Source organism: Mchenga conophoros, linkage group LG5, assembly GCF_057382185.1.
Source record: "Mchenga conophoros isolate Kocher_MC1m ecotype Shallow Benthic linkage group LG5, M_conophoros_male_GT1.1, whole genome shotgun sequence".
NCBI classification, from domain to species: Eukaryota; Metazoa; Chordata; class Actinopteri; order Cichliformes; family Cichlidae; genus Mchenga; species Mchenga conophoros.
The window spans coordinates 23,003,316-23,031,167 of NC_140530.1; the positions used below are offsets into that span (position 1 = coordinate 23,003,316).

The 27,852-nt window shown below is 39.7% G+C and overlaps 1 protein-coding gene across 4 annotated transcripts in view; it reads left to right on the plus strand.

The window, feature by feature from the left end:
• The window catches only part of megf6b (multiple EGF-like-domains 6b), a 63,754-nt gene that overhangs the window by 19,088 nt on the left and 16,814 nt on the right, over positions 1-27,852 (plus strand). For 2 of the 4 annotated variants that reach the window (XM_085274304.1, XM_085274305.1), the window contains exons 5-12: positions 11,649-11,771; positions 18,852-18,974; positions 21,713-21,838; positions 22,593-22,715; positions 23,072-23,194; positions 23,315-23,452; positions 24,847-24,969; positions 25,168-25,290. In XM_085274304.1, the coding sequence (XP_085130430.1) occupies positions 11,649-11,771; positions 18,852-18,974; positions 21,713-21,838; positions 22,593-22,715; positions 23,072-23,194; positions 23,315-23,452; positions 24,847-24,969; positions 25,168-25,290 (1,002 nt within the window). Of the gene's footprint in view, positions 1-11,648; positions 11,772-15,119; positions 15,429-18,851; positions 18,975-21,549; positions 21,625-21,712; positions 21,839-22,592; positions 22,716-23,071; positions 23,195-23,314; positions 23,453-24,846; positions 24,970-25,167; positions 25,291-27,852 lie in introns of those variants that run through there. The other 2 variants (XM_085274306.1, XM_085274307.1) reach the window with 2 other exon arrangements.

The window sequence follows — 27,852 nt, forward strand, 5'->3', positions numbered from 1 at the left end:
TTAAGTGTAGTTTGGAAAGTTTCACTGCTTTTCCTATTGATAAAGACCTCGCCAATTTCCATTCATACTAAACAAAGTAAAGTAATAGATAAACAATTAGATAACAGAAAAGTTCCTGTTTTTCACTACCTACTATAGAAAGATCTACTGAAAATATGTCTATGCGTTGGGCTATCATAGCCTTTTCTGTAATTTTACACATTTATCATATAGAAAAAATTAAATGTACTGTTGAAATTGTAATTATTTTCCTCATATTAAGACTAAATGAGTTTCACTGGGCTGGCCCACTTAAGATCAAAGTGGGCTGAATGTGGTCCACGATGTAAAATGAGTTTGACATCCTTGTGTGAAGCTGAAGCTCTTCAGAGGGATTCATGAATCTGGTTTTCATGTAAAGTATAAGCTACAGTTTCTGTTGTCATCATCAAGCTTTAGATTTTAAATTTAGCTCTTTTTGCAGTACTATTGTTCCTCTTCTCATAGCCATTCTACTTTGTTACTGGTCTTTCCTTAAAGACTGTAACCAGATAGGCAACAGTCCAGTTGTCTGTTTTGTTCTCCTCCCCTTGCTGCACAAAAATGTCGTTTTTCTACAGGAATTCTATTCCTGGTTCATGTCTGTTGAATTTTGATAAAAGTGCATCTCTTTCTCAAAAACCCAAGATGTATTTCTCTTTAGTGAGATTAAATGATTGTTATTCAGGGCTCCCAGATGTGAGTAACCACATTAGTGGCTGTTTGGTTGAAGGTCTATAATTGTTTCTGGGCTTTAGTCACTGACCACGTGTTTTGTTTTGTTTTTACATTTGAATGCAGCAAGGCATTGCTGTGCAAAGTTGAAGAGTATCATTAGTGTAACTGCGTCTTTAAACAATCTGATTTATGTGACACCACTGACTTTTATGGTGTCCTTCTATGCTGGAGACTGCGAGGGAGCAGAGAGAGCCAAGGTCGAGCCAGCATGTTGATGCAGTTTGTGCCCTTTTAAACTTGAGCTGGACTCACAGCAGAAGTGCTGCACGGTATCTCACCATGCCTGAAAATGTTGGGTAACTGTTTGTCACCGTTTGCTGACTGGTCTTTTTCTTGTGCTACAAGTCTCTGCATAGAGTTGATCTTTTCCCTTCGTGTTTAGGAGCACTGTGGAATGTAACGAGATCACTGCTGTCGGTATGCAGGCCTTCAGACCTTTCCCATTGTAAAAATAAATCCCTGAATGGTGGGTATGATTGAATGGTTTTTACTTGGGATCAAGAAAAATATTTGCAAAACCTCCATGCTGAGCTAGCTAAGTGCTTAAGCGACAAAGTGCTCCAAAATGAAAGTCATGTGTGCACCATGGTCTGGATATAAGATAGCTTAAATGCTCGAAACACCGACTTAGTACATAATCCCATTGTTTGACTAGCCGTAATATAGATTGGGCTTTCTTTAACTAAGGCCCAGGAGATGTTTTTGATGTGCAGTGAGCTGGTAAATGGTTCAGGAGGAAAAGGAAGAGAGTGTTCATGGTAGTTTAGGAAAAATGTAAGATTTCACAGTAAAGCTCTAAAGACTGTTTGGTGTAGTACTGCCATTTTGACAATTTGTTATGCTTTAATACTGAGTACAATATTGTTATGACTAGCGCAAAATCCTCTTTTGCTTTTGGCAAATTCATCACAGAAGGGATTCCTGGAATATTGCACCTTAATTTTTTGTTCCCTTGCTCTCAAACTGCATCACAACTGGGAACGAATGGATCGGTTGGAACCCTTTAACAATGGCCCATAACTCATACGATTATCCCTCATTTTGGTCAGTGCGACCGTGAAAGACTGTAAATCCACCAGAAGATAAAGTAGCGAGATGACCAGCTGCAGCAGTTTGTCACTTATGATTGGTGTGTCCATCTTCCAAAACGAGGTCAAAAGCCTTGAGTTATCTCATATAGGGACTCATAACATTTGTTTTATCTGCTTATAATCTTACCGTTTTAGTTTTAGAGCATTTTTTAGTTGGACAAAAAAAAGAAAGCTGTAAAAGTCAAACAGCTGACAATGGCATTGTAAAAGTCTAGGGAATCTCTGACAGTTTAAATCATTCGCAGGGTTTCCCTTTTGTTCTGTGATGGGTTTAACAGGCTGCAGCTGAAAGGACCGAACAAGCTGAAGTCTGTTTTTTCACTTTGCTTGGAGAGAGTTGTGATGTCTTTCATTCTTTTCTCAAAAACACAAACGTAAGGTTAAAACAAGTTAATCAGATCTGATTTAAAAACACTGAACAAGGTCAGGTGGTTGCATAATCTTGCTATTATTGCTTCTTTTTAAAAAATTTTACGAAACACTTTCTCTCTAAAGTGGAGTTTAAATGTACCAATAAGAGTCACTGGCATGTTTTACGTTTTTTAGCATTTGAAGGTTTAATCTTGTTCTTGTAGCTTTGTTAGCAACCAACATAGCGAGAAATCTAGATGGGCTCAAATGAGGGATGCTGTGCAGTACAGGCTCAGGAAAACAGCAGCAGAAGCTTTTATTTTTCTCACACATTTTTCACCTCTTTGTTCTTTTATCTCTTTACATCCATCTCATTTCCCCTCTCTAACCTTTTTCTCTTTCTCTCACAAGCTCAAACTCAGTTGTCTCTTCTGTCTAAGAAGCATCTATTCTAGAAGCTGTAGCTAAAGTTAAATAATGGCTAAGTCTTTGGTCTGCATGGTCGCCATGTTTCTTAACCTTCATCCATTTTTTTGTGTCTTCCTAACAGTCAAAACCAAATTTTATTGAAGGTTAAATTATACATATATGAGAAAAACATATTGGCACGTTTAAGAAAATAAAACCAGCAAATGTTTGGCTTTTTCTTTTTAGATATAACTTAAAGGCATAGCAAAGATGAACACAAGTGGTTTCTCACAGGTGGCAACAGTACTGGGTAAAGAAATCCAGTAATAAATATTGATGTAAACAATAGAGAATTTATAAAATTCAAGAAGAAAACTTTCTCAAACATTTTTTGCCCTCACAGACACACATGATGCATTTTTGTGATTAGCCTGGACTTCGTTTACCGGAACATTTTTGCCATTTTAAGAACCACTTATGACAACCAGACTGTGTGTTGAAACAGGAATGAAAAAATAAAAAATAAAACCAAAACAACAACATAAGAAAGACACAGTGCAGCTGACTCAAAGCAGATTAAAACAATGATATTGAAAGTAGAGGGCGGCTCTTTTTTCTGTTAGAGCAGTTGTTTGGTCTCTCTTTCACACAAGAGGACGTCCTGTCTTCTGTTCCACACTGAAAACCAAAAATTTACGTTCAGCCCTGAGAGAGAACAGCGCTGTTCCTGTGAAGTCCTGAAAGACATGTCTAATGAGAGGGAGTGCAGTCAGGAGGAGGGGCACATCTTTGCCTACCTACCTGCCATTGCATCCTGCACGGTACCCTAATCTCCCATAATTGTCCGAGATTCTGGGCTCCCACCCCATCTCATTAGAGTCTTTACAGCATTCCTGATAAAAGGTCGCTCCTGGTCTCTCAGGGGCCGACTGCATCTAGTTTGTGTAAATCAGAAGTGACAAGAGTTTGCAAAACAGAGTTAAAGGCGTAATCAGTGTGGACTGATCCTTTCATCTGCCAGCGGTGCCCCGATTCTCCTGATCTGGGCTACCTATTAATTCAGATGAACTCTCATATCTTCTTCTCATTTTGCTTTTTTTGGCCTTTGTTTTTCTTATCAGCTCCTTGTTTATTCAACATTTTGAACCAAATCTCTGTTTTTTCCTCCATCTGTGACATTATTTCCACTGCTGTGTGTTCATATGGAAGCCATTTAGCTTCAGCAAGCATTCACCCAACAGTGTTATCTTTCACTGCGCTGCCATTCATGCTGATGTTACTTGAGGTGTGAAAAGCACATGTTAAATGTGAAGAAAAGGCCCTTTCATATACAAAGGCTGTATTTAAAAAAAAATCAGACTGTAGTTTGATTTTCTTTATCTAAGTTGAAGCTTTAAAAAGCGATAGGAATCACAAAACAAGAAAAGACGCTATAAAATATATGTGAGAGGGTGGTGCAAGTGCGATGGAGAAAGATTTATCCAGTTCTCTGTTTAGTTTATTAGCATTTGTCATAATTTTAATGTGTGGACTGGTCGTACAGCTGAGTCGCCCTCAGAGCTGATCAGAGCGAGCTGACTCAGAAGCTGAACTTTTTTTTAAAACAGCCAACAGACCCTATGATGCATCCTGTTTATGTTAACATCTATTTCAATTTTCATTTCAATTTTAAACAATCGCAACACCAAAAAAGGCCTATGAATCACTGATCTTAATGACAAAGGTTTTGAGCTGTTCATTCATGTTCTTTAACATATATGTCATTTCAGATTAGCATTACTCAGCTTGCCGGTCGACTCACATATTAATCAACCAAGATGTCCTATGCAGAATGTCACAGCTGTGCATCAATCGATCCAAACGTCAATGTTTTCAGTGTTTATTCCTTCTCTTGACCATGGTAGCCTGTCACGTACCTGCCATCTTTTGCCCTGAAAGCACTTGGCTCTGGGCGACTTTCCCTGCACTCATGCCCTGTGCATACCTTTGTAGTGTGTGCAGCCAAGACGGAGACAGGCTGGAAACCACAACAAGTAATTTTTGGATTCCTGCAGACCTCAGTGTGCTTTCCCAGGCGCTCTAAACTCCTGGGTCAAAGCTTGAGAAGACAGGTCCTAACAGGTAGAGCGGTGAGAGAGCACGTGCATAAGGGTCAGACGGCAATCCCTCAAAGTCCTCTTGTTCAGCTGTGTACATCATAAAATGTTATCCAGAGACATGCGTGGCTTCATGCAGCTGCAGTCTTCTGCTTTTATCTGTAACTTTTACTGAAAGTAAGACTGAGTGACAGATGCCAGAAACCTTTAATTAACATCTTTATTTTGAACGGACAGACATCTCTCAGAGCTTTCCGCTCTGTTAGCTTCCATCGGATCATTAGTCGAAACAGCACTATGGAAGAAGATTGGGGTTGTCTAAATCAGGTTGCAACACTTCAGTTTGGGGTGACTGGCTATTGCATGATTTTGGGATTTTTACTAATGTCACTTCAGCTGTTTATGTCTGGGAACAAAGCAGTTCAGTCATCCCTTGACACATAAATACACACTAGGAACACTTCACTCAAACCTTTGCACATTTATACGCACAAACATTTAAAAGCTTGCCTATCAGTGCAGTGAAATGGATCATCAAAAGAGGGATTAGAGGAGTTTAGGACTCAGTAGTGCAGAATGTTCACTAAACGAACGTAAACACTGGATTTAGTCTATTTGATATCGCTTAGAATTCTCTTGTGGTCAAATGTGCAAGAATTTAAAAAAAGAAAAGGAAACAGGTCTCAGCAGTCATATGCTGTGATAAGCTGCACACAGAGTGCTGCAGACTACAGTCATTTGATTCGTTTTTTGACCTGAGAGTCAGACAGCCTCTCAGTGATTCTGTCAGTGTAGCTATCTGCTGCTTGTCTCTTCCTCTTGTCAACACATGCCTTTGGACAGAAACTGAACAACAACAAAACACAACTGTTGGAGTCGACAGATAAGCAGTGAATTTACATTCTGATCATCTGTTTTCACATGAGAACATGAGAAAAACACCACTGTTGACTTTATGAGCTGTTTAAAGAAGTAAAGACAACAAAAGTCATTTCTTTTTAAGCTGGTACCAAGAATTATTTCAACCAATAAACATTTATACTTCTTTTTTACAGTAGTTAGCAACTTTTCTTTCCTCGGTGTCCATAGCGAACTGACTGGGAACCAAGTGCTGTCGTGCTCTGGATGGTCAGTGTTGGAGGTGCATTTATTCATGACTTTCAGAGGCTTTTTGTGCTTGGGCCCAGAGAGAGTGGACAGAGTCTGTTCACTCCACAAGTTGAATGATTCATCTTGAAGCAAACTTTGACTTTAGTTCTTGCCTGGTTACGAGGATGTTTTTTTCTTTTTAGATTTTAGAAGTACTTTAAAAGGTTTTAACTACACTTTCCTCCATGATACAACTTTCTACTCAAGACCTGATTCAGATTGTAAATGACTTCATGGAAACGTTAGCGGTTTGTCAATAGAAGTAAATACACATCATAGAGGTCGTTGTGTGGTTTTCATTAAAGGGTGTTTTTTTTTACTTCTCTGGATTAAGGAAAGCCACACCACGTCCTATTGCCAGTGCCACTTAACAAAATCTCAGCAGCACGTTGGCCACAATTACAGGGCTTTGGGAAGAAACCCGTGCCTCAAACTGGCACTAAGAATGCATTAAATATGACTAAGGGTGGAAATTATAAAATGTTTAATAGGGCATGCACTTTTTTTCTGGTAAAAGCCAGTGTGGCACGCCAAAGTGAAAGATGTTTTATCAGAACAGGCACTTTGATGCGTGCGGTTTTCTTGGACTGTGAATTGTAGCAGCTGTGTTTTAGTTACAGGATGAATAGGAGCAGAGCTGGATCGCAGCGTGTCAGCTTAAGAAATGGCTTCACACCTGGATGCTACTGATGTAGCAGAAGGCTACCAGTAGGGGGCGGTATTGAACTTGAGCTGATGACTTGCAGAGGTGAAGGAAAGAAAGACACATAAGTATGTGGAGTTTCTTTATTTTTTACATCTGATATTTTTTATATTAAACGTGCTTTGTATTAAATCTGGGCAGCAGGACTCATCTGAAGAGTTTCTCAGCAATATTTATAAATATGCATGAAATATCAGACTTTTATAAATCTATTAACTGGTTTATTTAGACCTGAACCGAAGGACTAAACATCAGAATGACACTGCCTGCTTCTTGAGATTAAACTTGGCATTCCAAGGAATTACTGTGTTTATAAAATGCGAACTTTGATGATATTTTTGTGAGCTTTGTTGAGCCCATTTCACCAGTTCAGGTTTGTGCTCCTGCCTTTCCGAATGAGCCTTTTTACAATAAACATTTTATCGATTGGTTAAACTGGAGGTCAAAGGAGAGGATGATTTTGAAGAGTGTGAAGTGGGCAGTGAGTTCATAGGCAGTGAGTTTCTCAGTTGTAAACTGTGATTCACCTTGCAGCTCAGTCTCAGTGATACTTCTGACTCAAATGCATCTCATGCAACCTCGAGCCAATCCCATCTTTGCGGCACCTGGTAAATGAAAGCAGCTGTGAGGACTGTAGGGAATACAGCGAAGAATGAACACTAGCAAAGCACATTTCTACACCAGCAGGGTTTTAGATCAGGGCCCTAAAAGGAAAAAGCTTAGTGATATCCACAGTGTCCCCCCCCCCCCCCCCCCCCCCCCCCGGATCTTCAGTGAATGCTGCAATTTTTCCAGCCCGTGACCCCCTCGAGATAATATCATAGGCCTGGTGGTTTTCTTTGGCACAGCTAGCCCAGCAAGACATGAGCCTCAACCTACTGGGAGCAGTGGTCATCTTTATCTGAGGAAGTCACACAATACAGCGCAAAAATGTAAACTCGAAGATCTGCTGCAGCTGAACTTTCATAGAAGAGATATGTCCTTCTGAAGAGGCATTAAAAAAAGTTTTAGAGGAACTTTCATTATTTTCTTATTCTTTACAGGTTGCTTTAGCACAGAGTGTCCACTGTGAGGAAATACATAGTTTTCATACATTTCCAAAGATGTGTTTTATTAGAATTCAAGAAGACATAACAGCTCAGTTTGTCTTTCATGGCGATGTAGCAATGACTGTGTTGACTTCAGAGAACAATGAGAAGAAACTCCACCTTTATTTATACTTGAAGAGGTTAGAAGGTAAGAACCATTTCCAGGGTTTGCTTGAAATTAATTTTAATGATGCTATTAGTCATTCCTATGCTCGGGGTGTCTTGTAGTCAGTGTAGTTAGTCCATGATGAAGTAAATAAGTTAAAAATAAGTATTTGATAAAATAGTGTCTCTTCTCTCGTCGCCTTAATGGTAATGTAATAATTTATGAGCTTTTTATTTCATGGTGTTAGAGGAGATGGTCTTGGTTTTGGGGAATGTGGCCCCACTTCTTCTATAAACATCAGGAAGCTCTCAGTACACTGCAATAAAATACCGAACCACTAACTACAGCCTCCAAAATTAGCATGCAGTTGGATCAGCACGTCTTTGTTAGAGGGCTAAATAAAACTAAACACAGTGACTCTGCTGCCGGGCTAATATGAAAGTAAGCCGTAGTAAATTAGATGTATTTTGTTTTCAGGATGTACGTTGTTTCAGTTTCCACCAATGAATATCTCAAATTTTACTCAGTAACAGCTCCACAACTGTAAGAAAAGCCTTGGACAAGAGGATTGGGTGAAATACTGAGTGACATTTGAAAAACCTCTGGCAAAACAAGTATTTGTACTTTGGTCAAAATGGCAGACATGTGTCTGGACTCTCTGTTTGAGGCAGGATGAGGAGGTTGGTCTTTTGTGAGGGGCTCAGAGCCGTCACTTCTCCATATTGAAAGATCTAGTTTAGGTGACTCAGGCAACTGAGTAGGATGTCCTCTGGGTGACTTAGGCATGAGGTGCTTTGCCTATGCCCTACCAGCAAAAGGGGAGAACTTGGTGGTAAAAATTCTCAGTGTAATTCTACCAAATTTGATGAAAAGGAAATAAAAATCAAGCATATTAGATGCGTCTGTGCAGCTCAGTGCCTTTTCCTTTTTTTATATATTCAACTCATCACTTTAGCATATTGTGATTGGCATTTTTAACATTTTATGGATAAAATAATTAAAGGCATATATTTTTTAAACCAAGAACAAGATATGATTGACATACGCTGCTGTTATCTTTTGTTGTGCAACACTGAGCTAAGTGATTGTCGCATCTAACTCCTTGAATACATCCAAAGATGAGATTTTACCATCAACTCAATGATTTTTATTTTATCATATCATTTCTGGTGTAAATTCAGTGATGTTAAAATTGACGTATAATTGGTTTATCTCTAAGAGAAGTGTGTGCTGCATAACTGACACAGTTAGGTATCTACCATATGGTGAAATCGTCTCATGAGAGACCACATGGGTTCAACCCTGAGCGCTGCCCTTTGACTGAGGGAAGAAGTTGGGCTGCAGACACACCGCTATGTTCCAGGCATCTGATCTCATTTTGGAAAAAACACACACACTCATCCCCACCACAGAGGCGCAGAAGAAACCTCTGTGATCTGATGTTCACGGGATGGCGTTGATCTTTAAACGCTTCCCTACTTTAAAGCTCTTGTTTCAGTGTCTGGTACCTCTGCTGGAGGTTCAGTCTGGTGACGGTTTGATAGATGGGTTAAAGTGCAATGGAAAAATATATCACCAACCCCCCATCTAGGTTAAAGTAGGTTTGTAACCTCTGTTTCAGCCACCATATTCAGCTCAGTAGTCATTAGGTTTAAAAATCTGAGATAACTTTTGTGGCTGGTTTACGTGGCAGTTTTGGATTAAGTTTAGTTTAGTACAGGGGTCCCCAATCCCAGTCCACGAGGGCTGGTGTCCCTGCAGGTTTTAGATGTGTCCTTGATCCATCACAGCTGATTTAAATGGATAAATTACCTTCTCAACATGTCTTCAGTTCTCCAGAGCCCTGGTAATGAACTAATCATGTGATTCAGGTGTGTTGACCCAGGGTGAGATCTAAAACCTGCAGGGACACCGGCCCTCGTGGACTGGGGTTGGGGACCCCTGGTTTAGTATGAACGCTATCATAGAGATTTTGGAGTTTGTTTTATCTACTGTGTTTTCAAATACTCTCCATTGCAAAAGGAAAATATATACAGTGTTTAATATTTATATACCTAAAATGTAATTAAAGCTCCATTTCTGTGTGCAGCCCATCCAAAGTCTCGCTCATTAAAACTGCCATCCTGATGGAGAAATAAGGACTATGTGGTATGTTACTGAGCCAGGGGAGACATTCAGTATTCCACTGCTGCTTTGTGTATTTTCTTCCTGACCCATTGAAGTTCCACATTCCTGCTCTCTTATTGGGCAGAAAGACTAGGGAGAATGATGAGCGTGACAGTGACCCCGCTCAAACCCCTGCTCAAGCTGCCACAGGTGTGTGGCCTGGGGATGGAGAGGGGTCGTCAGTGCTCAGTTCTGACCTTGACTTCAGGTCAAGTTGCCTGGTTGTTTTTCTGCATCGAGACTGCTGTTTTCCACGGTCCATATATTACAGGCTAAATGAACTGTAGCAAAAGGTGGGCACTCTCTCTTACCCCAGGACCCAGACCCATTAATTTAAGCTCTTGTGATGTAGGTCCCATATAAAAATTGGTAAGGATCACAAATTAGGTCTCTAGCTGTACTGCTTCAAAGAAGGATCGGTGTAATAAACTGATTATAAATTACGTTTCACTGTGTAATAAAATTGTATTAATGTTAAAGGTGACATCTCACTGCCAACAGAGAGTTCGCTGTTTTCAGTCCTAACATTTCCAGATGTTGTAAACCGAGAGGGAAATGGTATAATTAGCTGGTTAGACGCTGGCACTGCGACGTGAGCAAGATTTGCTAGTAAAGGGGAAAAAAGCTCTAATAAAGCAATTTTCTCTGCATTCGTAGTCGTCAGTCTGTACAGTAACTCTCCTCTTTTTATGAACGTGGAGAAAGTTTACAAGGTGCCAACTTCCAAGTGAATGTTCCCCCTTAATTTTTTCCATAGTCTTCAGTTTTCAGTCCAAGATTCCTTCTGCTGGCATGGCAAGTAAAACACCCAGTGTCATCAGGTATAAAACTTTGCTCCGAGCATGATCTCTGCTGACAATGTTCCATATGAACTAAATTTAATAGTAATGCAGTGAATCCGCATCCGTGTCCTTAAACTGTGGTGTAAACTGAATAATCTGTTACACATTTATCTGTTTATTCTCAATTTTAACATCTCCTCATTATGTGGAATCTCTGCTGCTTCAGTTATGATACGCTGGACTGTCAGCGCCTGTATCTGACCCTGGTCATTATGGGTAGTTTGGGAACTGCAGGGAAAGATTTTATCTTGTGTCGTTGATGACAGATTTGGCAGCACGTTTAACGATTGGGAATGAAATGGAAAGCAGTGAGCTTATGTGGAAGTGTTCAGGATGTTTTGCATGAACAGGACAAATCCTTACTCTGGTTCATGTTGAAGTAGGTTTGCAGGTAAGAGTGAATGAGGGCAACATGTTACTGCCTCATATTTCCATTTGTTCCGCTTAATTAATCGCTGTTTATAGTTTGATTCTCTTCTGGATATATTCTACCTTTTCTTTTCTTTTTTTCTTCTTTTTTTCCCTATTTTCCTTCAAGTTGGTACCAAGAAACAAACTGAAGGATGGAAAAAGGGCACCGAGTTTACCACAGCGATTTTCTTGTAGTTCCAGGCCCTTCAGTACTTTTGACACGTCCAAGTTTATTCGCGCACGACATTTAAAACACAATAGAACAACATGAAAAGGAAGTGAGAGTCTCTCATGCTCAAAGAAGCATAACCCTGTTTTATCTTAGACACTATTTCAGTACATCCTTTTCATTTAGCATGATCTATCCTTTGTTCTTCTTTCTCAGAGGTTTCACTTTAGTTCACATGTAAATAATAATAAGGAGATTAAAAGCGAGGAATAAACATTTCATCAGTGCTTTGTCGTATTTTTCCCCTGTCAGATGTGAATGAATGTGAGGAGACCAATGGAGGCTGTGAAGCTCTCTGCTGTAACACCATTGGAAGTTTCTACTGCAGGTGTCCTCCTGGACAGAAACTGAACGAAGATGGAAAAACATGTCAAGGTCAGTGTGGTGTTTAATTTCAAAATGGCGCTCTGGGAATTTGACACATTTTAAGTGCATTAATGGCACATAAATTATCATAATTACAGGGCATCCACACAGGAAATGATGAAGGTTACCTAGGCAACTGTAGCCTGAAAAGTACACTAGTATCCAAGTGTCAGCAACAAAGTGATATGTAACAATGTGTGGATGCCCCTTAACAGATTCAGTCTCTTAAAACAGTTATATGATGGCCTCTGTGGGTCTGGAGAGTAAGGGAATGACCAGAGGCCACAAGAAGTCAGTTACATTCAGGGACATCAGGCAAGAGAAATGACTGCTGGTGGCCCAAAGTGGGCAAGTTAAATGGTTTGAAGTTAAATGTCAAGGCAACTGATTGAACTAAATGACAGTGAAGGATACTATTGCAAAGTTACCTGGGGTAGGTGACAAAGACTTTCCCTTTAATGTCTGTATGGGCTACAATTGGTCTTGTGACCTAAAGGTTGGTGGTTTTAGCTCCAGGCAGGAGGATAGAAGAAGTAGTGAACTTCTTCCAACGGGATGCCCTTGAGCAAGCTTTTTAACCCTGGAAGTTATTTATTTTTATAGCGGCAAATCACAACAACAGTTGCCTCAAGGCACTATTAGCAAGAAGTTGGCAACGATGGGGAGGAGGAAACTTCTAAAAGAATCGGGTTCAGAAAAGAGCTGTGCTCTCAGTAACACTTCATCTCATAAACAAACATTATGAAAAATATGAAAATAAAAAATGAGATTATTTATGATGGAAACATTGAGGTTCTGATTGTCATATGGTTGGTTTTCTGATACAAATATTCTCAAAATAATCAGCTGTGAAGCTGTTTTCTTTTTTAACTTGTAGTTGTCTCTGTGTAGATAACGCCTAAAAGCACGAGTTACTCTGACATTACAAATGATCCCTTGTAAAGGGAACATTCGTTGCCATTTATTAGTTTAATACTACTTGGAAATGTCACCTCATACCAAAACAATCTGTCAATTTGAGTGAACCACAGTACCAGCTATTTTTACATTGCACATCATAGATAATAAAATTATCTTGACATCTGCTCTTCATGACTCAGTGTCTGTTAAATAGAAAACTGTAGCTATCTATCATGAAGCCCAGTATCTCTGCCCTGTATTTCATCAAAACTGATATTTTCCCATGAGATTTGTTTTTACTTCATGATAGTTTGATGTTTCTGGTTAGGAAATCTCTGCAAGGGCTTTAATCAGAATAATGAATCCTGTGTGTACCAGCCAAGCCCAGAGGAGAGACGCTGGAGTGCTCGGTGCTACGGCTGCAGGAGGAACCAGAGAGAGATCTGATCCAGGTCACGGTTATTAGGAGAGCTGATGTGAACGTTGTCACAGCTGGCTTGTCTTTGCCACCGGTGTGTACTGGAGAAAAACAGCTACCCTCAGCATTAATGCCCTAATTGTCTGTAACTGACAGGAGTATTAACAGAGGTAAAAGAAACTGGCTAGAAGCTTTCAATGTTCGATGCTTTAGATATTGAAGCTAGAGTTGTGTGTGTCTCGCACTGTCTGTGGAAAGTGATCTGCTTTTCATTTCGATGACAGCCCGAAGCTCAGAGGGCTGCAGAGGCGCAGGAGTCCAGATGAGAGACAAATCAATTCAGTTAGCTTTTCACATGCACTGTATATGAAAGAGAGACATAACTTGTTGGTAGGAACAGACTTGCCTTAAGGCTCTATTCTTTCTAATGGCCTAAAGGAGGCGAGTCACAAGTCTCATTTAATATACTAGGATATCATTTAATAAATTATAGTAGACAAAAATAGATAATAAACCAGGGTATGATTCATAACCCAGATATAAACATGCAGGATTATTTCTTTCTCCAGCAAATCCAACACCCACTCATGACGTCTGTTTTTTAACAGAAGAAGATGGTAACTGCCAAAATGCAAAGTTCGAAGCAGTGGATGACATCAGAGTATCAATGTCCATCTGTTATTTACAGTCTATGGCCCTCAAGAATAAATCACTCTGGGTAGGATTGTAAACCAGCCCGTTAGTGCATTGGGGAACCTCATTTTAAACAGTTAGCAAAATGCTCAAATTTCTTTTTATTTATTTGTTAGGACTCTGCAGGACTGACACAAACAGTGCTGAGAGAGCCAACAGTAACAGTTGTCATGTTGAGTCTTGAGCCGTAGTGTCAACACGTTAGCCGTCATGTCAAATTAACTTTTTAGCTCGGACCATTACAAACTGGAAGAGTAATACTTAGCACACGCCAGAATAATCCCAAACTAAAATCAGCAGGTACTAGATGTCCACGCTAACCCAGAGAACAGAGCGCTTACTGTAAAGATGATTTTTAAAGGAAAACACCTTGGTGTTGCCAAGTTTCTCTTTGCTGGTACTCGATCCATATTTCCTTTTTACTCTGGTGAGTTGTTTTCACAGGCTTTGGGCTTATTATGCATACTCCTTACTTAATCAGGCTTATTTTCTTTTCTGGCTGGCTTCATTGTCCCAGTGATTCTAATATTTGTTTAGCATAAATGTACAATGTTGCAAACTTCTTAGATGCTTGCACAAAGACTTTAAGGATAAATTATTAAAAAGAGGAGTTATAAAAGTCATAAAAGAAGCCTCTTCGTATCATTTCTCTTCCAATGGGTGATGGGATTCTGATCATAAGGATGATTTTGCACTTTTTCTTTACAGCACTGTTGGGGTCGTGCTGCGGTGTTTGTATGTGTTGGCATCAGATGAGAGAGAACACAATGGATCTGCTATTGAATAGCCAGTGAGATGCATTCCTTTCTCAGATGTTTGGATTGAAAATACCGAATTTGACTTCTGGCACTCGTCAAATTTGACGTTCCTTTGGTGACAGACTTTTTTGATACATGTCAGTATCAAAAGAAAAATATATTAGTCAGCACATCCTCTAGACGATTCACATTCCTTCTCCAACACCTGACTTATGAGCGCTCATAAATCCTTTTTACACACACAATATTCTTTGAAGAAATGTAAAAACACAGTGGCTGAGTGAGCAATATGAGGCAAAGAAATCAATCACTCCTGGCTTGTGAAATACAGATTTTTTTTTCTAAATCTATCTATGTAGTTAATGTAGTACTGGATGTGCTCCTTATAGTGAAATGTGGGGACAAGTGGGAAAGAGTGGGAAAGAGAAAAAGGAGGGAGAGGAGGATCTATGGTGTGATGGACATCGAGGTTTGGGAGGGTGAAATAGAGAGAGGGAGATGGAGGGAGGGGGAAAGAAAATTCAGGAGACAGAGTGAAAAAGAAGTACTTACCATGTTATTTCAGACCAGTCTTTACTGGAGCATGGTCGTCCATTGCCAGCCAACAAACAAACTTATTAGCCTTAACAAAAATGTTGACAGTAGATCTTTTGCAACAGATCTTTGGGCATTTCTAAAATCTTTTTTTCCCCTTTTGTTTTAAATAGTTTTTGATTTATTAAACCTAAGCCATGGCTTTGTCACCAGGAAGCTGGATTTTTATTTTGGTGGTCATTGTAGCAGTGGTGTCTTTGACTTCTGCTGCAAACTATCCATACAGTCACTATAGAAGGATTTGCTATAGGCCACACTGTTACCATGGATACCGTGGCTACAACTTTGGCTACCTGGCTGCAGGTAAGTGATCATTTCTGAGCCAAAATGCAAATGAAGCAGTGGCAGCAGCTCTAATGCTGATTTTGGAATAAAATTTTAAAGAAATGCGAAGGTTACTTATTTAGCAGCGCCGATATTTAAATTGCACACCTTTGTGTTATTTTACAATATGAACGTTTTGTATCATATTACAGAAAATTCAACAATTTGCATTTCTCTTTTAAATCTTTAAGCACATTTCTTTTTACAGAGGGCTAAATGGACATGTAGGGAGTTTACAGTAGCAGGAGGAGTTAATCCATCTGACTGATAATGTGTCTGCTCTGTCTGGCAGCGTTCAGCTAATTTTTCTCTCTGATAAATGCTTCACTTTTATCAGCACATGAAAAAATGAGCTTCATTGACTATTGCGGTGAGGGATAATCCCTATGGTCCCTTATGTAATTCTTGGTGGTGAGTCAAGACTGTTCAAAAATATTTGTTCTAATGTCCAAATTTAAAAAAAAAAATCATCTATCCTAAATGGATCCTAAGTAATTTTCCTTGAAGACAACACCGTGCTGTAGGTAGCTACAGGCAGAGAATTAATACACCCTGTTTAAAAGCCAAGTGCTGTTGAGGCTTTGGCTGGAGATCGAGGAGGATTATGTTCTGGATGTGGAAAGCAGGCTGGAGTTGATCCGCTGCCTGTGTGCTGCAGTCGGCACAGGAACAGGAGTTCCACAGTGTTGGTCCCGTTTCATGCAAAACCAAACCAGAGGACGACATGCAGCATGGACGGAAAAATGAAAGTAGGGGCTCTGCCAGCTTTTCTGAGTAAAATGAAGCTAAAGTGGGCAGCAGAGAGCAAGAAAACGAAACTTGAGAACCATTTTTCAGCTCCGGGCACTATAACGGAGGATGTTGCGGGATATTACGGAGAGTGGATAAGTTCAGCTGAAGGATATTGCTATAATTCAGCTTCTTGGGCTGGTTTTCATAAGAACCATTAAGCATGAATATCTTAGTCCCTTTATGCTCATATCATTCATTTATGTCCTTATTCTAATCATATGCTTCTTTTTATTATCCTTTTTTGTTATCATAATAACCACTGAGATTTCATAATTTACAACACAGCTTTCCACCATCGTGTGCTATAACGTCAGGTGACAGACTTTGGGTTCTGATTTATGTGTCACGAGTCTATACTGTGGAAACTTGAATACAGTGTTTGCGTGAAGCTCAGATTTGGATTGTGAGGGTGCCACACTGCCTGTATCCCACACAGTGTGACACGAGCACATGGAGACCAAATTTTGATTTAGAGATTGATATCCGTACTTACTCTTTTCACAGACCACAAAATGTACTATCTCAGCTGCCATGATCAATATTTTTACATATTGTACTAAAAGACTTTGTGCACGTCTATTGTGAAAGGGTTTACTGGCTCACACAATCTCAGAGATTCATAACCCAGCTCAGCACATCCCCTCAGGTCTATTAAAAGCTGTAGTTCTGTCAGCTTTTAGCTACAGCTGTTTTGTTTTTTTGGCCCGCATTATTCGTTTTCAGACGCAACAGCCAGCTGTTTTTGGTAAAAAATAAAAAAAAAAGAAATGAAAGAAAGAAAGAAAGAAAAAGCTCTGATAAACCCACAGTAGTTGTAAATGGAGAACATACTGAAGCGTTTAGCATTTACAGATATCCCTTAGGAGTACGTGAGAACCAAAACACAACACAGAGTGAATTTTGAACTTGAATTCACCAGATGAGCTAAAATAAACAGTCTGTTTAACCCAAAACCATCATCTTTTCCTCTAACCAAGTACTACTGTGTCCTAAATCTCGCCAAATTTGTTATCCACCCGTCCGCCGTTCATCCATCCATTCATCCATCCTCTACTAATCCCAGTCTGGCATTTTAACTTAAAAATTAATGATGCAGCAGGACCATAATTGTGTCACTGTATACATGAGTTTATATTCAGATCCTTCTTTTAGTTTAAGTGCACTTGAAGAATAATTAATCCTCATCCATCATCTCGTTTTCAGTCTATTATCTAATTTTTATTCTTCCATCCACCCAATGCATAGTTCTTGCCCCATTTACATTTCCCATGAAAGAAGTTGCAACTTAAACAGCTTCCCAGTCCATCAAAGGGTTTGTGCATATATTCTGCTTATGTTGACATCAAAGGCCATTTTAAACTTTGCAAATTACCCTATTTGGCACATCTAACAACTGTGGGAGTCAATGCAAAGCAAAGCCATATATAGAGGCGTTTGCATTTATGCATCAATGTCCACATTTTTCTTTTCACCTAGAGAATGAAAGTGTCTATTTTTAATGTGACGGAGAGTTTGCACCATGATGAATGTTGATTAGTTATTTCTAGATTTTATTTACATTTAACTGTTTACAATGTCTCTTGAAGACCAGATGTGTGGTCTGTGAAACGAGGCAGTCAGTTATGTGAAATAAATGAAATTAAACTAATATTTACGTTCAGTAAATTAAAATAATCAGCTAGTTTAGGGAAACTTTCAGAAAACTCTTTCCAAAGGAATTCCAGTGAATTCTTGAAATAGTTCCTTGCTGGATGGCCGCCTGAGGCCAGGACTGTTCGGAACAATGCATTTCTCAACCAGACATTTAACTTGGCGCTGAATAATAGTATTTAATGATGTGTTGGCTGTTTTTACAGGCATCATCCGGCAGCCAAAAAACATTCACACTCACCTTCTTAATGTGTCACATCACTTGTTGCAGTCGACAACCTTTCCAGTAACTCCACTGTGATGATTCTAGTAATATTAAAGCAAAAGGGTGACTTGTCACCAGCCTGGGGGTTGACTTAGCGTCCAGCAGAACCCCAAACAGACCTCATAATTCAGGACTCACAGGGGGGTCTGCTGTGAAACACACCAAACAATTTATTTGCCTGTGACTCCTAAAATAAGAAGTGTTTAAGAATGTGGTTTGTTTCATTAGAAATCTGGTCACACTGTGAGTGATCGTGTTTCTCTCACCGCTGCTTCCGCCTTCTTTTGTTTGCTTACCATCCACATGCTTGGCTGAGAGGAATGTGTATGTTTTGCATCCTCCACTTTAACTTTCCATATGTTTTTCCACCTGAGGGGCTTTGACAAGAAGCGCAGGAATTTCAATTTGGTTCTAAATGTGCGGTAGTTGTTACCACATGGTGGGATTTGTTTTATTTGAGCTGCAACACACTTGTAAAATACTTTTCCTTCTCATCCATCACCTCGTCCTCGCCTCCTGGGGTACATCTTTACCCTAAAACCCGTATTAACTTCCTCTCTCAGCTTGGCATCTCATCTGGTTTTAGTCTGGTAACCATTCGTTTTCTCCCATAATGAGAAGATTTATTTAAATTGCACTCATTTCTGTCTTTTGTCCCGCTTCAGTATTTCACTTGTATCCCTCCTTCCATGCAGATATTGATGAATGCCAGGTCCACAATGGAGGTTGCCAACACAGATGCATTAACACCAGGGGCTCCTACTATTGCGAATGTCACCCGGGCTCCCGGCTTCACGTGGATGGCCGCACCTGCCTCGGTGAGTGATTTTGTTGCTGGTTTGCTGCAGATGAATAACAGAAATAGCATTGTAGGGTTACAGCACCATATATGTGCTGTAATCATAATATGTATGTCAATGAAAGTGCAAAAAGGTCTAAAAACATCATTTATAAAAGTTTAAACACAGTAACATGACGATAATGATGATGGGGAAGGTCTTTATTTAATCCCATTAGAGGCAGAATGTGAAGACGTCCAAAGGCACTTTGTAATCTAACCTCATGTAGTTCAATACTCACACAAACAATGAGACAGTGGTTTGGAGGAACTGAGCTACTGGAAGCTTCTTTGAGTCTTTGAGTGTTATTTTTTTCTTTTGGTCATTATTTCATTGAAGTTTAGCCACATATGGTTTTTGACATGGGTACTTAATCATCTAAACCACATTAGTTATGTTTCAGACGACCCCTTTGGTTCTGACAAAAAGCCCCATTGTGGTGCGGTTCAAATAACATTTGGTGGTGAAGCCAGATTTAGTCGGTTCATGAAGTTTTTCCTTTAACTGGATATCTTGTACAAAAGCCATTTTTAAGCTCTCCTGTGAGAGAATCAGACCCAACGTCCCATCCTGGAGAAAGCTTGTAGTATGGTTGCATCCATTGTTATTATTGTTTAACTTCTTGGGCCTTTATTTATTCATGTCCACTTAAAATCTATTTTCATTGTAAGTACAGTACAGTAAAAACTATTAAAATGTAAGGTTAACCTTTACATGCTTTGGTTTGAAAATGAGATGAGTTTGTCCACCACACAAACTACGCAACATCAACCTCAAACTACGGCAACAAACAGTTAAATTCTGTGTATCTCTGGGATGCAGAGGGCTAATGTGCTGGTTTACTTCTCAGTTACTTCTCAAAAGATATTCAGGCTATAATCACATAGGACAAAGAAAAGCAGCAGATTCTCACAACTGAGTATCATGATGTAGCTCCATCCCACTGCTTTTCTGTGTACAAGAGCTCTATTTAAAGAAGTTGTTTGAATTTGTCCTGCAGAGCTTCTGCTGTCTCTGCTGCATCAGTTCAGTGTTTTTAATGATTTTGTTGCTCTTGCTTTGCGTGACTGGATAAAATAGCTTAAGGCCACTAATAAGTGCATCCTACCATTTTACTGTGTAACCAACATTGCCGATATTGACCATATGGATCTACTTCAGCTCCTCCGGACATCAAGTAGTATTTAGCATTAAACTGTAATAGCAGTTAACCAAAGTGACTTCCTTTCTTTATATGTGTTACACAGCCTCAGTGCTCAGAAAGAAAAGGGAATATGAAAGCCTGCAAGCTTGGACTGCTGAGGATGAAGTGATGGAACGAATCAAATCAAAGTGGTCCTCTAAATGGACATTTTGCTCTTTGCAGCTAGTTTATGTTTATGTTCGTGGCATCGCAAAATGAAATAAAGTTATTTAGATGTGACAAAGTCAGAGAAAATAAAGAAGACCTGAATCCATATATTCTTCAAGTACTTAAAAAAACTGAGTGATGCAGGGATTACAATAAGTTAGAATGCTATTATGGGTCATTTTTTCCCGAACGCTCACCTGAGCTTGATTCCTGCCGCCTGTGTGGCGACTGTCATATGACCTGTGCACTGTTTACTCAGTACCTGTGCATTTTTCCTCTAATATCAGATATTTGTGGTTTAGAAGAAAAAAACATCTAATAGACAAAAAAATATAAGCGTGCCGCTGGCTTCTACGTCAGGAATGCACACAGAGTGTCCTGGATGACATTCAGAGGAAAAATCATTATGTGTTTTTTGGCTTCGTAAAGTAGTTATTTAATTTTCTTATAGAGCACATCTGTCCCTGAGAGGCTTTTATGTGACAGCTGTTGCATTAAGAAATGACTGATTACGCCAACAGTTCACAAGTGGACTGACTCCAGGCAAATGCTGCTTTTCTGGGATGCTTCATATCCGTCTGTTAAAACTGCGAATTGTGTCCATGTTCAAAAATACATTTGGTGCTGAAATCTCACTGTCCATTACAAGCGAGTAAACGATTATGTCAGTTTCAACTATGTGCCAAACAGCATGAAAACATACATACTGGAGGATAAAGGACCACACATAGCAATCAACAAGTCAGTCTCCCTCTCTGTGCTCATCTCATCCAGCTCTTGATCAGCCAGCAGAGGTTAGACGTATCCCACACACTTAGCGTGAAGCTGCATAATATTTGAGCTGGAAAGCACTCTGTGGTTTGACATGTGCTTGGGATGGGTGGGTCTTGACTCTGGTCTGTGAGCATGAAAAACAGCCTTTTGAGAACACCGGGCTGTTTGGGCTTCAACCTGTTTTTTTTTGCTTTTTTTCTGTGAGGAGATCCAGATTGATCTGTTGCTACAGGGAGAGGAGACTCAGACAAGGAAGCGCATTGAGCTCACACCGCTCTCTGCCTCTTCACCATATGCTTGCTGTCCACCGCAGGCGCGCTGCCATTCAAGTTCCTCTGTGTTTTTTGGCGTTTCTGCTGTGATAGATCTCTCATTGCTCAAAGCATAGCGGCTCACCGAGGTGTTCTCTGAGTGTAGGAATGTCAGGAGTGTGACTGCTCTGAGAAATTTAAGATTTCTGTTGGTGTGAAACATCAGTCACAAAGACTAACACGACAAATCAGGGTGGATTGATTAGCTTCTGAAAGATGCTGGATTTTTTTCAGTGTTGTCCTTTTATCGTATCACATCTTTCTTTCTCTTGCCTTTTTAGCTGTCCTTTCATGTGCCGTTAGCAACGGAGGATGCGAGCACTACTGTGTGCAGCAGTCTGTTGCTCATTTTCGCTGCCGCTGCAAACTGAACTACGCGCTGTCGGAGGATGGCAAGCATTGTAAATGTGAGTGCCCATGTTTCTGAACTCTGTTGTAGGAAGCACTAAAATCACACGTTCATATGACACACTGCAAAAAAATGAAAAGCCCTAGAGGAATAATAATTTGATGGATGATGTATAAAAGCACGCCAATGAAACTGAGCACTTTGGATGATTATGAAGGTGTGATCCTGCAGGTTTGATCGTAACATTAAAAACACATTGCCTCAGCATCTGCTGCCAATTATAATTATCTTACAGGATGTCTGAGCTGGAATATGACTAACTATCTTTCATGGGATAAGATATTTAATTGGAATGAGTCACAGCAGTCTTCGTTGTTTTTGTTTCTCAAATTGTGTTTTGATGGCCTTGCTCGTTTTAATCACTCCGATCTCTGAGGCCGTTAAGTCAAATATGCTTCTCAGAGGGTGGAAAATTATACATATATGTATTTTAAATTGCTGTCTTCTAGATGCTTTTACTTTGTAATTGTTGGCTGCAAACAGCTTCCTCTAATTTTTGCAGGAAGGTTCTTATCCAAACTGGACAGGCTTACACAAGTTAAACACACACACACACACATACAGCTATGAAGAGCAAAGAGCTGGAGGTGCTGGGTGGATGTAAACCCCCTCCCTCCACTTGCTATACTCTGCTTTAAGATGCAAAACATTCGGTTTTTACAGTTTTCCCCTCTGCTGTGTTTGAAGCTTTCCTCACTTTACTGTCAGCGTGCGAGTTTATGTGTATGAGCGTGAGCTTTTTTGTGTTACAGTACAGGATCCCTGCGCCGATCAGAACGGAGGCTGTATGCACGAGTGTCGAGCTGATGGTGGCAAGGCCCACTGTGACTGTAAAGTTGGCTACACCCTTGCTGCTGATGGGAAAACTTGTGAAGGTAAACTGACCAGTAGTGAGTAAACTAGTAAATTGAGTGGCAAGTGAAACTAGTTTGCTAACAAATATTCATACATTCGCAAGGAAAATGTTCCCTGATGGTAAAATTGCTCCATCAACTGACGTTTTCAAGGTCGAGCATCATACATCATGTAGCTCTAAAAGTTTAAAAGAAAAGAAAATAATTAGCTTTAAAGAACAACAGCCAATAAATGAGGAGCAGAAGAAGCAGAATTTGGATACCATCAGTGTTGGGCAACAATGACTTTAAAGTGTGCAAAAATAACTGGAATAATCTTTAAGCGCTGACGGAGATGGAATAATTCACTCTGTTTTTTTCAATGCATTTTCCTCCAGATATTGATGAGTGTGAGACAGAAGAGGCCAACTGTGCTCACGGCTGCCATAACACTCTGGGCTCTTACGTCTGTGTTTGCAACGCTGCCTATGAGCTGGGATCTGATGGAAAGCAGTGTTACAGTCAGTTTAAATCCTCATGCCTGCATATAGTTACACGAGTGGATTGCAGCACCTTTAATTTCTGTTTATAAAACATGTCGTGTTATTAACACACGTCGGTTATTTTATTGTGTACTGAAGGAATTGAGATGGAAATTGTGAACAGCTGTGAGAACAGCAACGGTGGATGTTCGCATCACTGCCAACATTCAACCAGCGGACCTGTGTGCACCTGTAACCATGGTTACACGCTAGATGAAGACCTTAAAACCTGCATTGGTAAGAGAGTGTGATGCACTCACATAAACTTAACAATACTTAGTTGTTTACTAAATTAAGGGAGATAAACAATAATGTATTGAGCGCATATGAAATTATTAGTGTATGTTATAATTTATTCCTTTATTAGTAACTGGTTTATTTAAAAACAAACAAACACCTGTTTTACCAACTTATCAGAATTTGCAAAGCAGCAAAGAAACTACAAAACTTTGGAGTTCCACTTTGGTGATTTTGACAGTTTCACAGTGACTCGTTTTTGTTTGTCGCTCAGTGTCTGTGTCTCTGTGCCGTCTGTTTTAGGGGTTCTGTCCTTCTTGTTTTTGGCAGACATTTTTTTGTGTTGTTATTAAATTAAAGTGCAAATATCAATTACGCCACACCTTTCAAAAGTGGACTTATTGGGCATGCATAAATGTCAATCCTTGAACTCATTTGTTAGTCCTTTAGTTTTAGTTTAATTATTAAAATGCCTAATGAATTTATTAGACAACTATCCGATGTAGGTTACCTTCTTTAAGTTAACAATATTTTTTTATGTTTCTAATAAATAAGAATACAATTTATAATTTTAAACATGATTTTTGACAGATTTCTAAAATGTTTGTTTGTTTGGGGTTTTTTGTTCTAATGACAGGTGGCCTAAATTTGTTATTCCAACAGTTTTATTAAACTTATATATTTAATTTATTATTAAACATTTATCTATTAAGCTGTTGAGACCTAAACCAACAAATACTCATCTTCCTGTGTATTTTGAGCAGTAATGTTAAACTTTAAGTCTACTGGAGTAATCCTAGAAAATATACAAACTGCATGAAGGTCGTTGTTTAGCTTTAGTTTCTTTTTTTTTTTGGAGACACGTTTTTAAATGACGTCAGTCAACATAACCGCATTGTGAATTGGCCTTTTTGTGATTTATGGCAATGCTGTGAATTAAACTGAATTAAAACTAATCCAGTCAGTTTGCTGCACCAGAGAAAATGTGGAGAAGGTGTGTGATAACTGTAATTGCAGACAAGCGTAAATAGTCATTTTTGCATTTACTGGAGACGACGGCGCAGTCGGCGTAGAAGTTCACATACAATAAAACTAGAAAACAAGAGAAAGCGAGACACTTTATACAACTCGAAAATATATATTTTTAGTCCTCTAATAAAAGAAAAATGTCCTTGTGGTCAGGAGGTGGAAGAGTATTTTTGGAAAACAGGTCTTTGCTCATACAAGCCAGAGTTTGCAAAGAAAATGAGCAAATTCGCTTGTAATTTTAGCCTTAATTGGCTGTTAAACCCACACAGTTTAAATTACCTCATAAATTTTCCCTCATGGAGCAGGGAAGCATATCACTACAGTTGGATCATAATTTTTGTCTTGCTGCTTGTTGTGCTTGGCAGATGTTGACGAGTGTGGAGAGGAGATCTCCTGTTGTGAGCAGGATTGCACCAACTACCCCGGGGGTTATGAATGCTACTGCTCTGCAGGATACAGACTCAACTCAGACGGGTGTAGCTGCGATGGTAATGTTTTACCTTCAGTCCAAGCGTGGACGGCACTTACATTTAAATGAGACGCAATGTTTAATCCTGCTGAATTCAAAAGGAAAGTTTCGGTTTGACACGCACAATGTTGCCTTTGTTTTAGTGAGGAAAAACAGTGGCCGCTGTAAGTTTTTCCTTCTGACGCATTTGATTCTGTGGTGCGTCTGTGTTGTTTAGATGTAGATGAGTGTCTGGCCGCTAACGGTGGTTGCGATCACACATGCCAGAACAGCGCCGGTTCCTTCCAGTGTTACTGCCACCGGGGTTTCCGTTTGGATGAGGACCGGCATTCTTGCATCCGTGAGTATCAGCAATCATGTGTAAGAGCGTGGGCGAACGGGAATCGCACCAGAAACATTCCAGTGGAAAATCCTGGCAAACTGACACTTGTTGTGCAGTAAAGTCATTTAGACAAAAAGTTTAAAAAGAGGATATGAAGAATGGAAATGTCAAGCTAGGCTAGGACTAGTGTAATCTACAATGAGATGCAAGGAAATCCAACTTTATTTGGCATAGGTGTAGTATTTAAACAAACATTAATGAGCCAGCTTCAAATTTGATGTCAAAACTGGAAGAATCAGTGGGATACTGGTATTGCCAGAAAATTAGAGCGGCAGTAGCATTGTCCTATTTAGTGTTTAGTGTGAGAAAACCAAATCAAGCAAATCAAGCTCAGATGCTATCCTGGCAGATCAGCTGATCTCACTGCCAGCCCACATCAGCTGATGGCTCAGCTGATAGCCTTCTATGCATCCAACTGGCAAATCTCACATGGACTGCAGTGTTGCACTTCTACCAGTGATTTTCCAACCTACAAGAACCCAGCTCTTCCTTTTCATGCTGTTTGTGTGTCGAGGTGAACAGAGACAGAAATAACAGCATTCCTTTGAACCACCATTGTGTTTTACAGACACATGGTATAGTAGCTGTACCAATGATAAGTAGCACCTTTTAAAGTAATAACATTATACTAATAGCATGATACTGACATCAGTGAAACTAACCAACCAATTTCCATGTGTTCCAGCTTTTCCTTTCCTTTTTTTAACATATCATTACATTCACTCCAAGTAAACGCTCAGATTGGCTAAAGCGCACTTGGAATTGTCAAAGGATTTATTTCCATATGCAGTAATGGATCCCTGTGGAGTTAACTATAAACAGAGACTATGTTTTGTAATCCTGTGGCCTGACAAACATGCTGAATGCATTTACTTTGTTATAAAAGATTTGCAAAGTTTTGCATCTGCATTGTGTACGTCCAAGTTCACCAGCAGCTGATTTTATTCCTCTCGAGCAATTCTGCACACCTTAACCTCTGGTCAGTTGAATATCAAATAGTCTGTAACATATGCTCACCGGCCACTTTGTTAGGCACACCTTTTAAAGTGATTGTTGAACAGGTTCTAGAGGATTTTCTGAAGTTTAAATAATGAGTATGAGTAACAAAGGTGATTTAAGTGACTTTGAATGTGACACAGACTGAGATTTTCCCACACAGGAGAAAATATCCTGTCTTTCTTGTGATGGTGATGTAGGGAATGCCAAAGGTCAGAGGGGAATGGCCAGACTGCTTTGAGCTGTTGGGAAGGCAACAGTAACTCAAATAACCACTTGCTATGACCAAGGTACACTGAAGAATATCTGTGAATGCACAACACGTTGAACTTTAAAGCATCAGAAGAACACCTTGGCTGCCATTCTTGTCAGCTAAGAACAGGAAACTGAGGCACAATACACTTGGACGACTGGATAAACTTGACATGGTTTGATGAGTCTTGATTTCTGCTGCAACTTTCAGCTGGCAGAGTCCAACAACATGAAAGCACACTTTGGGTTCCTCAGTACCAAATGAGCATCTTCTAAATTCCACAGCCTACCTGAGTATTGTTGCTGACCGTGTCCATCCCTTTGTGACGACAGTGTAATCATCTTCTGATAATTGTTTCGATCATAGCATAGCATAGCATAGCATAGCATAGCATCTTTATTTATAACGCACTTTACATCCAACAATGTTGACCAAAGTGCTACAAATATAAAACAGAGAGGAAACAGTTTAAATTACATATAAAATATCTTAAAATTAAAAATAATATAATTAATAAGAAATGTATTAAGAGACATCAACAAGTCCTGCTGTGCTAAAAGCCAAGGTAAATAAATATGTTTTAAGACGTGATTTAAAAACAGATAAGGAAGGTGCCTGTCTAACATGTAAAGCCAACTCATTCCACAATTTTGGTGCTGCCACAGCAAACACCCGATCCCCTCTGAGCTTACGATTAGTCCTGGGCACGCTCAGGAGGAGCTGGTCTGCCGACCTGAGGGACCGGGAAGGTATGTATGGATGAAGAAGCTCAGAGAGGTACACAGGGGCAGCATTGGACAAACATTTAAAAACAAATAAAAGCAGCTTAAAATGGATCCTAAAATGCACGGGCAGCCAATGAAGTGAATATAAAACTGGGGTGATATGCTCGTATCTACGAGTGCCAGTTAAAAGGCGTGCAGCAGCATTCTGGACTAACTGCAGTCGAAAAACAGAAGATCGACTCACCCCAAAATAAAGAGAATTACAGTAATCCAGCCGAACGGTTACAAAAGCGTGGATTACTGTTTCAAATTGCTGTCTTGTAAGAAAGTGCTTAATTTTGGCCAGTTGCCTCAGATGAAAGAAACTAGACCTTACATCCAACCCAATCTGGCTTTCAAGCTTAAGCTCAGGATCCATTTTAAAACCCAGATTAACAATCTCTGGTTTACAGAATGATTTCAGGGATTGCAAATCAACACACGGAACAGCAGTGGAGGCAGGTCTGAACACCATTACTTCAGTTTTAGAATCATTAAAACAAAGAA